The 12,481-nt window shown below is 42.1% G+C and overlaps 2 protein-coding genes across 2 annotated transcripts in view; one reads left to right on the top strand and one right to left on the bottom strand.

Moving 5' to 3' along the window:
• Positions 1 to 248: 248 nt before the first annotated feature.
• Positions 249 to 2,527, top strand: LOC109463903 (protein-cysteine N-palmitoyltransferase HHAT-like). The gene is made up of 2 exons (XM_019760791.1): positions 249 to 1,413; positions 2,080 to 2,527. Exons 1-2 carry the CDS (start codon positions 395 to 397, stop codon positions 2,525 to 2,527), a joined length of 1,467 nt encoding a protein of 488 aa, XP_019616350.1. The 5' UTR covers positions 249 to 394.
• A 129-nt stretch (positions 2,528 to 2,656) lies between these two features.
• Positions 2,657 to 12,481, bottom strand: part of LOC109463838 (lysine-specific demethylase 2B-like) — a 59,030-nt gene continuing 49,205 nt past the window's right edge. Inside the window, exons 12-22 of the mRNA XM_019760719.1 lie at positions 12,090 to 12,182; positions 11,364 to 11,579; positions 10,741 to 10,947; positions 10,287 to 10,370; positions 10,009 to 10,053; positions 9,756 to 9,815; positions 9,033 to 9,412; positions 7,591 to 7,779; positions 6,986 to 7,168; positions 6,383 to 6,506; positions 2,657 to 5,807 (exon numbers count right to left, since the gene is read on the bottom strand). Coding sequence (XP_019616278.1) covers positions 5,553 to 5,807; positions 6,383 to 6,506; positions 6,986 to 7,168; positions 7,591 to 7,779; positions 9,033 to 9,412; positions 9,756 to 9,815; positions 10,009 to 10,053; positions 10,287 to 10,370; positions 10,741 to 10,947; positions 11,364 to 11,579; positions 12,090 to 12,182 — 1,836 coding nt within the window. The 3' untranslated portion in view covers positions 2,657 to 5,552. The remainder of the gene's footprint in view (positions 5,808 to 6,382; positions 6,507 to 6,985; positions 7,169 to 7,590; positions 7,780 to 9,032; positions 9,413 to 9,755; positions 9,816 to 10,008; positions 10,054 to 10,286; positions 10,371 to 10,740; positions 10,948 to 11,363; positions 11,580 to 12,089; positions 12,183 to 12,481) is intronic.

Genomic DNA, 12,481 nt, shown 5'->3' on the forward strand with positions numbered 1-12,481 from the left:
TGAGCCCATGTGCGCATCTCGCCAGGGATTACTGACAGGGATCAACCACGATTTCTGACGGAAGTGGGACCGTCGTTCGTTTCCTAAAATTGATAACTTGATTTGACCCTCCATCTATCACGCTCTAATCTTGTCCCATGTAAATCCACATACATTATTGATCAGTAAAAATATCTAAATTTGTCACGGGTACCGTAGTTATGTGTATAGGTTCCTGACGTAGTTACACTAAAGATCACTAAAGGCAGACAACGTGCCAGGGAAGTAATGGTCTATGGGACGAGTGCTACGCAAAAGACGAAATCTACCGTATGCAACGATATAAAACACGGTATCTAGGCAAGCGTAGGAGTAAGTAACATCTCAGCGACAGCAAACCACAAGAGCCAGTACCATGTCACCAACCAGGGCAGCAAATCATAAGAGCTCCGGCGGTGCGGGTAGCTTTGGAGGCGCGGGTAGCTCTAGTCTACCGGCGGCAGAGATGATGCTGTACGCCGTCGGATTCTGCTGTCCCGCTGCGTACAGCATCTACAGTGTCTACGTGGCGTCTCGGGAAAATGAAATCGAACTTCTCGGAGGTAAACAGAACGCGTCCGCCTTTCTTGGAAGGAGGATGGATACCACGGACTTTGAATGGACCTTCTGGAAGACGTGGTTCAAGAATGGACTCTTTACCTGTTTCTTAGGACACGTTATCGTTAGCATCATGGTGCGAAGATTTCTGTCCAAGTTTAAAAGAGAGTGTTTCCTCGCGTACAGTCTGTTAGCTCTACATTGCGTGATTGGCTTCAAGCCCTTAGCGCTCTTGACGTTGCACAGTCTACTATTTTATGCAGCGGCGGTTTTGAGGTCCAAATTGTTGTGCTGGGGTCTAGGAACGTTCCTTGTGGCGACCCTCAACTCCAGTCTCTTCAGAGTTCTCCAGTACCGACTAGCCGGTTCGGAATCCACCTACTACCTGGTCCTCAGCATCACCGCTATCTCAGTTCTCCGTCTGCTCAGCTTCAGCTTAGAGGTTTGTCGGAGGAAGGACAAGAAAGTCTGCAGCGTCATGGATCTGTTTGTCTACAACTTTTACATCCCTTTGGCGTTCCTAGGACCTGTGGTAACGTACGATACTTTCCAGGAACACTTCAACACTCCAGTTGTGGACAGGGCAAGACCACGGCGCGCTTGTTGGTACATCTGTAGAGTTACGGTTTGGGCAGTCATCACTGAACTGGCCTGTCACTTCCTCTACTTCTGTGCCTTGGAACACAACGCTCCTCTCTTTGAAAGTTTACCGCCTGTAGTTGTCGCTGGGATTGGCTATCTACAGGGACATTTTCTTCACGTGAAGTACGTCATCTTTTACGGACTGACGTCCGCGCTGGCGATGTTGGATGGAGTGGAAACCCCGCGCCTTCCCCGGTGTGTCAGCACGTGTTACAGCTTCAGAACGACGTGGAAGTACTTCGACAGCGGCTTGAACATCTTTCTCGTCAGGTAAGATGTCAATTGAATCCTATTACCGAGAATGTACTGAGGCAAAAAAAGAGAGACCAAACTGCTATAAGTTAAATGAATTACATTGTAGAATGGATGATAACATGACACACGGGGTCAAAATCGTTTAAGTGAAAAATCTATATCTATCTGACACCTATTCTTTGGTTTGAAACCGAGCATTAAAAAAATAATCATTGCAGTAATAGGAGAAGCAGTTCGAGGCACTTGGTGTTGAAGTTGCCATAGATCAAAAACGCCCCACAGCGGCAAAAATAATCATTGCAGTAATACAAGCAGCAGTTTGAGGTACTAAGTGTTGAAATCACTATTATACTACTGTGTGATACTACTGTATGATGAAACTTAATCCACTATTAGACCATGATTTATGTTTCATACATTCTTGGTGACCAAGAACAAAACCTCCATTTAAAAGTAAAACATTACCCTATTGCAAATGAGTTTGTAGCAGTGAAATGGCAGATAAAAACAGATGCTTGAATGTTGAGGAAAACAAACAAACTTTTCAAACTGTTGACAAGGTGCAGGAAAATCACTTTATAGATCAATGCTTTTTTCTATCTGCAGGTATGTGTATATTCCAATGGGAGGATCTCGTAAGGGACTGCTATGGCAGCTGATAGGAAGTGCTGCCTGCTTCACTTTCGTCTGTTTCTGGCATGGCGGACATGACAATATCATCATGTGGAGCGTCTTCAACTGGCTGGGCATCCTGGCAGAATCCGTCGGGTCGGCACTTCTCAAAACCGACACCGCAAAGCTGCACCTGAACACGTGTTCCCTCAGGAATCAGCGAAGGTTGAAGGCCGCCATATTTGCGCCGGTTGCTACCCTCTTGATCATCAATAACTTGGTTTTCGTGGGAGGCAGACAGGCCGGCTCGGTCTACTTCCACAAACTCCTGAAGTCCAACTTCCCGTTGGGAACACTTGGTCTACTCTTCTCAATGTACTGCAGCGTTCAACTCATCTTCGAGTTGGAACGCCTGTTTTACAGTAAGAATAAGACGGATTGAAAGAAGTATTTAAGATTGTTTTGCCAACATTATTGTGGCATTGTCATAGATCTCAAAATCTGTCTTCTAACATATAGAGAAAATGAGTGGCAAACAATGCTATCAAAGTGCAAAGAATACACAACACCATTTGAAAGAACAGTCGTAAAGTCACTTCCTTTATTTATAATAGAAAGGAACAACACTCAAAATTCAACACCGTTCAGATGAGAATAATAAATAAGTGACGATTGAGGTATATCGATAAACAAGAATCAGAAGTGATCGGCAGTAAAAAGTTCAAAGTCAAGTTTTAAAAAAGAGAATGATTGCCATTCAGAATCAACGTAACCACTACCACCTTCTCCTAGTGTTGTTAGGAGTGTGAAACACAAAGTCAGACGGTGTTGGAACAATGTTCATGCATAAGAACAACCGTAACAGTTACAGCCTGGTGATGATAACTAGTGACAGATTCTGTGTTAGATGTCTTGTGACCACACATGGCTCTTCCTTATTTCTTCATAATAATCTCTCCAACCATTCTTGAGACTAGCTAAGCTGGCTCCTTCAGAATGTTGCAATTTTAAGCCATGCTGGGTCTAGTTACCCTCTTAACACTGTATCTGGTCTTTCAAAAATGTTCACTCTCAACTTTCAGCCATGTCACAGCGCCACTGTACGTTTGCTTGGCTAACTGCAGCTGCAATGTGCTCAAGCATGTCACAAGACAACTAACACAGAAGCTCAATCATAAGTACAAGCGTAACCAACCTTTGAAAGTCTTATCTGTAGAAACAACTACCTGTACATGGCTTACAAGACATCATCATAAGAACTGTCGACATTTGAACCATAGAATGATCTGTGGTCTTATGATGTCCATATAGGAAGTATCATCTAGCCTACACTTTTCTTGAAAGACATTTGTGAAGACCACAATCTTTTACCATCACAGTCATCACTTCAGCAACCATGAAAAAAACATGTTTCTGCTTTTATACATCAACAAGATTTAACGTTACTGTTCTCACAGACAAATGCTTCTTGGATTTACCTGGATGTTGGAAAATGTTTCACAAAGTAGGAAATAGTCTACTGTTCACCACAGCATCTTTTACACCAGCACACAGAACACTGCAGGAACTCAACATCTCTTTACAGTCTTTCGAAACTGATGTACATGTGTTTCTCCTAGATATAGAAATGTATCCTAATGTCACAAATGGGGGAGGGGGGTACTGTGCATTCATAGAACACACAAGGGTTGTTTTTTTCCTCCCTTTGGTGTGAAAACTGAAACCTGTTATACTGTATTTTGTGCTGGAGTGTTTGAACTGTTAACACATGTGTTACTGGAACTTCTGTGTCCAAAACGACTGTAGCTAAGCTAACTTACATCATCCTCATAAGGTACTCTACAGCCAGCTACAGTTCACAACCTGGCACAGCAATAAACAGACAAACTCTGTACAAAACATTCAGTTCTTTGGAAAAAACATACAGACAAGAACTGGCATGTGTGCCTTCGCCATTTCCTTACAATCATGGCACACCTTTGTACAAGATACATATCAAACACTACATTTGGAGACAAACTCTGTAATGTGTACGACAGGCAAACAGAAACTTTACATGTATAACATTGGTATAAACAGGTAGTAACGGAAATAAGGACATTTGATCAGATAAAACTCATGAAGTGATATCTACAGCTTAAAGTTCTAAATCTTCCGCTTTTCGCATCGGCGACTATCACAGGTATAATAAATCAAAAACATCATTTCTCAAAATGAACCTTATTTCAGAGATGCTCCTGACATGACTTGTTGGGGGAAGATATACCTGTACAGTCCCATGTGTGTCTGATCATGCTACAAAGTTACTCAGAGTCATCACAAAGTGTACAATTCTTTAAATTCTGAGAACCATAACTGAAGAAGTGTGGAGCTAGTCCAACAGGTGGGTAGTTCTATTCAAATCCTGTGTATAAAGGGTAGATCACAACAAAACAAGGCAACTACACCAATCTACCATCCAATCAATCTATCAAAACACTAAACCCAAGCAAAAATGTCTAAACGACAAAGAACATCTTTTTGTACATCCCTTATCATTAACGCTTATTGTGTTGATGTACAACGTCAACAACATCAACAGTAACCTATGATACAAAATGAAGCACCTTTTCACAGGTAAGCACCTTTGGAAGTCTGAATCTTCAATACTGCAATGATGTGCTATTTTCAGTGTTGTAACAGTCCTGGAATATCTGTATGTCATACACATTGATGCCACTAAGATCCATATCTCTATGTCATCTATCTGCATCCACTGAAATAGACATGTTTTGCTGTATAGTGAATGTTGAGAGATCTTCCCTTTGAAGATGAGTGCAGTTAGGGCATGATATGTATCATGGCTACCACAGCCATGGATGTACACTCTTACATCTTCAGGGATTGTACAATGGCATTGATGATTTGTACAGAGTCACCTTGGTACTTTATCGTAACTCACAGATTTTCCAGACAGGGTGGATCACTGAATGGGTGGTGTGTTGATAATGTCTTTGAATATTTGGAACTGTTTCAAATTCCTGTAGTATTCTCTGTAACGTACAATGTCTTAGAATACATAAGTTATAAAAAAAAGTTGATGAGATGATCATCAAAATGTCAAAACTGTCAGTGACAGAAAAAATGACTTGCAATCACTAATACTTAGTGGTAGTTGACAGAGCCTTTTTGAGATAAATGTTGAAGAGTTTGTCATGTGTTGTATTGCTGATGGCAAAATCTTTGGACTTTTTTTCAAGGAGGGAGATGCAGTGGAAAACTTTTCTAGAAACCCAACTTGTGACGAACTGGAAATACTGTGTTCAACGGGCTTTAATAAACAGTCAACTCTTTGCGTACAAATAACATCGGTATACAACCACCATAATTAGACAAAATAATCATGGAACATATCAAAAACGGGCATCACTAAAATGATCCTAGCTCCCAGACCAACTACTGCAGGATTGCAGTCCAACCCTCACCCTTCAGGGTGCCAGCATGATCAGCTTGTCCTCCTTGATAGCCATTGGCTCATCCCTGCCGCAGGCAAACTGCTGGCATGCCTCCGGGGTGACCTGGGCGCAGGATCGCACGTCGACCTTCAGGACGTTAGGACAGTGACTCAGCAGTTTCAGGCTGTCGTCTGTCAGCTTCCGGCAGCCCGTCAAGTTGATGTCTGTCAGGGACTCTCGGATGGGCGACCCCTCTGCAGTCAGCAGTTCCATACAACTGTCACTTATCTGGGGGGTAACAACAGATCAACTTTCAGTCAGATTTTTTAAAAGGAAAGTTTCTTCTCCAGTCAGACTTTGTAGAAATTTCCTTGAACCAAGACCAAATGATACTATAAAAGTACACCTGTCTATAGTGGTCACTCAAGGGACTGGCCAAATTTGACCGCTATGGTCAGGTGACCACTAAAAGGTGACCACTAGTACAGGTTCGACTGTATAAAGCAATTTAAGTGAAAAGCATGGGTTATATGATTGTATGTGTCAGTGTCAGGTACAACAGTAATGTCAAAATAACAGAGCTTTTCCTTGGAATATTTCTGTGTTTTAGCCAGCTGTAACAGTTACTTCTTTGCTGTTTGCAAAACTACTAGTAACGTTACACATACAAATGTATTAGGTACTACTAAGGCATTAATCATTTCACACAGTTGATATGGCCCAAACATCTTGTACGGAAATAAACAGAAATTTTATAGTTATTTCAAAAGCTACTGAGACCTTTTAGACATTGCTGGTGTAACTTTAACCTTCTTCATGCTAAGTGTCCACCCCTGCCCTGACTGTGTGTTAGAGAGGGTTACCTTGGTACAGTAGCTGAGGTCCAGGTGACTGAGGTGAGGCATGTGTTTGACCAGCAGCTGGATGGTTCCCTCTGCCACGTCACAGCCGGCCAACCGCAGGTCAGTCATCATCCGCAAACGGCTCCTGGGTACGGGCAACAACAATAGTATGAAAAACATTAGGTACAGGACAAACATCAAACCAATGTATGTCCATTAATTAGACTATCTAGTTTTAATTGTCCAATCTTGAACTATATTTTTGATAAAACACCCACAGGCTTTCAGACTGATTATTTATTAAACACCTAACCTGAATTAAGTGTAGTTTGTGTACTACGTTTTTTTCAAACAAAGATTGGCACAAAAATCTACATACATGTAGTTACACATACAGAATTATTTTTATTTTTTAGCTGTTTTGTCCTGGCCTTAGGGACAGTGACAATGTCACTGTGGCTGTTCCAGAATGGCCCACGTGAACGGGTGACCTCATAGACACAAGACTCCAGAAGCAGTTTCCTGTCTCTGTTCAAAGTTTGAGAGGCTCACATATGTTCCCCTTAAAAGGAATTTCTGCTGTAAATCTATCACATAAAGAATGCACATTATTCCCAACCACACCTGTTATCAGGAGCCCCCGGTCGGTCAGCAGGTGGGGACAGCAGGTCCTTCATGGTGGAGTCTTTGATGCCCTCGGCCCAGCACAGGTTGAGTGAGCGCAGCAGGGGACAGGTGGAGGTGCACAGGGCTGACACTCCCGACCACGCACAGCCCGACAGCACCAGGTGCTTCAGGGTGGGCAGCCTGGAAGGGCAATAAACATAGTATTTATTTATTTATTCATTTGATAACATGAATCCCAGGCTAGTGAGACTGTTACCTTACTTGTGACTGGAAAGATGTTACTGTTTAAAAACTTTACGAAACACCTGTTGGCTCAAAATTACTTGATAGAGGGGCTCAGATCAACCCTTGTTACAACTACATGTATAGCTTAATTAGCTCCAAGTACATGTATGGAAGTATTGTTTTGGGAGGCTAAGATGTTGGTTTGTGTGTCTGTCCAGACAGAGTAGGTTGACAGCATGTGGGAAAGGGTTTGACAGAATGACAGGTCAAAAGGGCAGACACAGGAAATGGGATAAACTTGGAAGCCACAAAAACCCAAAATACGTCCCGGGAAGGATCTTGTAACAATTTTTCAACCATCATTTTTCCCTACTGACCTCTGAATCAGCCAACTCAGGTGTCTTCTGGGCACGTTGGTCCAGCTCAGGTCAAGGGTCATGGGCTGGCGCCGCACCACACCCTCCAGCACGCTGGGGTTGAGCGTCCGGGCGTAGCTCAGGTCAATGACCTTCCACAGACGATGGTCATTCCCCCAACGGTTCCAGGTCTTACATGTGGCCAGGCACCTACAGATGTAAAAAAGAACAGCATTGGTCATCTGTTGAAATGGTCAAAAATTATGTTTGCCTTATGACTCAAGACCTAAATTAGCCATTTGTCACCAAGTTTGTATTGGTATTGGGGTTAGGCATAGTCATCACTCTCTAGTACATATCGATATCGGAATCTGACTCAAAGAGAAAACTATGAATAAAATGTATATAAATGAGAAAACCAAACATTTGCCATGTGCAGTTAACTACAACATGTACATGTATATGACCACAAAAATGTGTGGATTATAACATTGTGCCAATGAAAAAATAGACTGCATAAACAGCAAGCCACCGTAGCTAAAAAAAGGATATCAGAAGTTGGTGAGAAAGCACTGAAAGAACAAAGCACAAGGAAACAATCTGCTGCTGCTAAAGAACTCTGAACTATTGGTAAGAGAGTGATGCAAAAGATAATGTTTAAACAAGCTACACAGTGTTCAACATTGGTGTTCAACATTGGTTGCGCATAATCTGTGCAAACTACACACAAGAAACAGCAACCAAGGACAGGTTTGCTAAACAGGTTGCACAATGAACATAATGGGATATAAGTTGTAAAGAAGAAACTCCAATTCAAACTGCAACTGTACAACCCCTTGTTCTGTACACTGTATAGCCAGTCAACACACAGTCAGTACAACTGTACAACCCAGCAAGGCAGAACTCTAAGCTTATGAGAAAGTTTTGCTGATCTGAATCAAAGTGTCGTACTGGGGGGAACGGTCGGACGGCTGGTTCAGGCGGTGATACGTACACCAGCGGTTCCACGTCTTGCACACGGCCATGCAACTGTCACAGAGGAACAACCAATCACAACAAGTATTTGGATTTGAATTTCTACCTAGTAACTGATGATTCTTTTTTTTGTGTAACACAGAGCTAATAAGACTGGTATCTTCTGTAACAAAAGGTTAAATTTGCAAAAACTGCCTTGAGTTGGCAGTGATGTTTGTCATGTTTCGAGGGCTATGAATTTGATTTTCAGTGGTTTGAGTAAAAATATTATTCCACATAATTCGCAGTATTTCCAGGCCCTGGAATGATTTTGGTTATCACATTGGCAATATCATTCTTTGTATTTTGATCAAGAATACTGAAAAACAGGACATGTCAACAGGATTGAAAATTTTTTTTAGGTTTTCTGTGTTTTTCATAAGATTATGGTACAGCTACAATTTGCTGGGAGACACCTATGAATCTGAGTCTTGCAACGCGATTCTAACCTGCACAGTTCCTTGTTGGCCAGGTTCTGGAAAATCAGCATCCACAGTTTCCGTGGCAGTGGATGGTTTGTCCCATCGTTCAACTTCATGCTGTCGTTTGGCGGACTGATGGGTCGCGGACGGATCACTCGCTGTTCTAACTTCAGCGGTCTGGCTGGAGACGGGGGCCGTGCTTTCCGTCCGCGGGGGCTGCGGCGCAGGTTGGGTGGGCCCCGTTTGACCAGCGTGATTGGCTGGCTGTGTCCGTTTACCGCTCCCGACAGTTTCTTCCCGAAGGCCTTCTTGCCGCCATGTTTGTCCTTGTCAAGGTCACTTGTGCCAGGTCGGGGGGACTCGGAATGATGTCGCTTCTTCTTCAGACTTCTGTTGTTTTCTGATCGCTGTAAACAATCCAACATTAAACCAATGAAAACTTAAACCAGGCAGAGTAAAACAAGGACTTAGTACATATCTAATCAAATGAAGTGATAAGTAAAACAAGGACTTAGTACATATCTAATCAAATGAAGTGATAAGTTATGTGCATTTGTGAAAATTTAAAAAGAAAGATTAGTACCGGGGTAGTTGAGAAGTTACTAACTACATCTCTCTATAATCTATATCCTTTAACCTTCAGCCTGCTACAGTAACTGTTTGGCTCTAAATCTGTACTGGATATGGGGTTAGGTAGCAGGGAGAAGGTTAAACAGACCAGTTTTTTGTACAACGTGTCAGAAGACTAACCAGTGATTCGTTGCTCCTCGCTCTCTTCCCTGGGTGCTTGCTTTCCTCAGCTGTACTTCCCTTCAATGAAAAAAAGCAACGGTTTGTTACTGACTTAAAACTCTAACAATCCTTCAGCTACAGCAGATAAATCAAAGGAAGATTGGATTTACATTCTGATGCAGCATTTCGGCCAATTAGTATTTGTAAATAGATCAAAACTCTTCAAGTTAGCCAGACAATAGAAATCACAACTTGTTACAACCCTGTTTACCTTCTTTGGTGAGTCATCGGACACTTCGCTACTTGTACTTGATTCCTGAAATCATTCATCATTGCAGCATGATTAGCTATTATTAGTTCCAACATTGAAACATCACACACAATTACTGGTCAATCTAAAACATTTTGTATTGTAAAAATATGCAGCTATGAAAATATGATTGAAGCAATGGGAAAATTTTTTTTCCGTAAATAATCACATTTCACCTTCCAGTTTGATAAAATGGATGTATTGTAAAAGAATCATGAGAAGAGAATAATAAGATCTACCTTTCTCTTTTTGCCAGTTGGACTGTCGCCGTCTGCAGTTCTGCCTTCAGCTGCATGGGGTCTCTTCATCACCCTGCACATCATCTGAAACCAAAAACATCACCAGCCCATGAGATCACTGCCAATGCAAAAATTCATAAATCTTCAATAAAAGCCTTCCAAAAATATGGGTTGATCTTTGATTACTTGAGAGTTCGTTCTATTCACTTGAAATCATGAGTTATGTGGCATAACGGCAGAGCACTCAACTCAGAACCAAGAGGTCCTAGGTTCGAATCCTGCCATATCACCAACCTTGTGCCCTTACAAACGCACTTTACACGACTTTCTTCATTTTGCTCAGGTGTTAATGAGTATGCCAGAATGATCATTATCATGATCGTGGGCATCAAAAGAAAAAAATAATTAATATCATTTATTATGGCAAAGTTTTTTCAAAAGTCTGTAGTGTCACCTTTTCAGTTTTCCCCTCCAGACTACACTTTGGACACTCCCAGCTGTTAGGCAGGTCCTCGTTGACGACCCCCTCCCCCTCACACTGCAGACAGTCAGGGTGGACAATCTCCCCACAGATCACACACTCCATCAGACTCGTGTCGCTGTCATCATCACGATCGTCCGTACCGCACACCTTACAGGACGCGTTGTTTGGTAGAGCAGGCTGGGGAAGGGAAGGAAAGAATTGTTACATACTGTCTGCTTCAGTCAGAACCAATTCAAAAAGAAAGTGGTGACCTTATCAGACTTTGGGGACGTATGCGATTCTTAGCTTCCTGAATTCCCCCATGACAACTTTTCCTGCTGGCTCCCATCCAGATACTGAGATCTTTGCTGTCATTCTGCCTGTCAATCTTTACCCAACCCACATACTGTCAACCTACTCTGTCTGGACAAACTTACATAAAACCTCACAGCTCAGCCACCCAAAACAATAATTCTGTTCCGTCCATACTGTTTCCTATCTTTCTATGATCTTTGTACTCACTCACTCACTATCTGTTTTATCGTGGATTATAATCTCTCAAATTAATTAGAGCAAATCACTGCTACATAGCCACACAGTGTAATCATCCCTACCCTCAGACACTTTCTCCTGATACAGCTCTGTTTCATGCGTCCCGGGCCGCCATATTTCTTCATGTCCTTGCAGAAGTGGCACTCCCCGCAGTCTCCCCGCGTGCACGCCTCGCACTGACGACACCGCGTCCGCCGCCGGCTGATGTTTCCCGTCGCCGACTTCATCTTGGGTTTGCTGGCGCTGCCGGAGGCACCATAGGTCTTCTTCTTCACAGGCTAGAGGCACAGAGGTTTAACCTCCATTAACACTTATCTGCCAGGTTACACCAACATATCCGCCACTTTCAAAAAGAGACTGTTTAACCTTTTTTACCCTGAAGAAGTCATTTATCTACCAATTCTTTGTTGGTTACAGGGTTAAGCAGCAGGGAGAAGGTTAAAATATTTCTAAATGAAACCCTCAGGTATGCACAAATATGCATGGGTTTATACACGGGGGAATGTTACATTTGATTATACTAAAACTTGACTGTAAACGACAAACAGGATGTAGAATTTCAGGTTGTACTGGTACTAAAAATAGACAAACTGCAATTTGTCTTTGACAAATATACATAATACATGGTGATATGGGCTGTCAAGATATCCAGACATGTAAATATTAGCACCGGTACTTTTATTAACACAAAGTAGGTAGGATACTGTGTTGTTTTATGTAATGCATCTACACTATTGTTTTACTTTACAGGTGTACAACAAGGTACGAATGCCCAGGTGTGTGTCTACCTTAATTCTGTTCTCCGACTGAGGCCAGTAGATAGAAGGTTTCCCTGTGATGGACTCCTCTTCCTTGTCCGGCTTGTGTTCCTCCAACAATGTCTGAAGTCATAAAAAAAACACCACTTTTATTACATGTACCATAAAAAATGCCTTGTCTCATTAGAATGGTGAACATGCATACTGGATGCAGTTGCAATTACTTGTTCATGGGTGTTGGTAGAGCTACCAGGTAACATTTTTCTATAAATATATCACTAAGAAACATTTTGCAAAGATTGGATTGTACTCATCTACCAAAACAATGACCACCTGTACATAAAGACCACCTGGACATTTCAGCTACTTTTTTATTTTGTGGCCCTTTAACTTATTTTTCGTATCAATCCAAGCATTAACTG

Source organism: Branchiostoma belcheri, unplaced genomic scaffold, assembly GCF_001625305.1.
Source record: "Branchiostoma belcheri isolate BF01 breed outbred unplaced genomic scaffold, Haploidv18h27 scaffold1, whole genome shotgun sequence".
Classification (NCBI taxonomy): domain Eukaryota; kingdom Metazoa; phylum Chordata; class Leptocardii; order Amphioxiformes; family Branchiostomatidae; genus Branchiostoma; species Branchiostoma belcheri.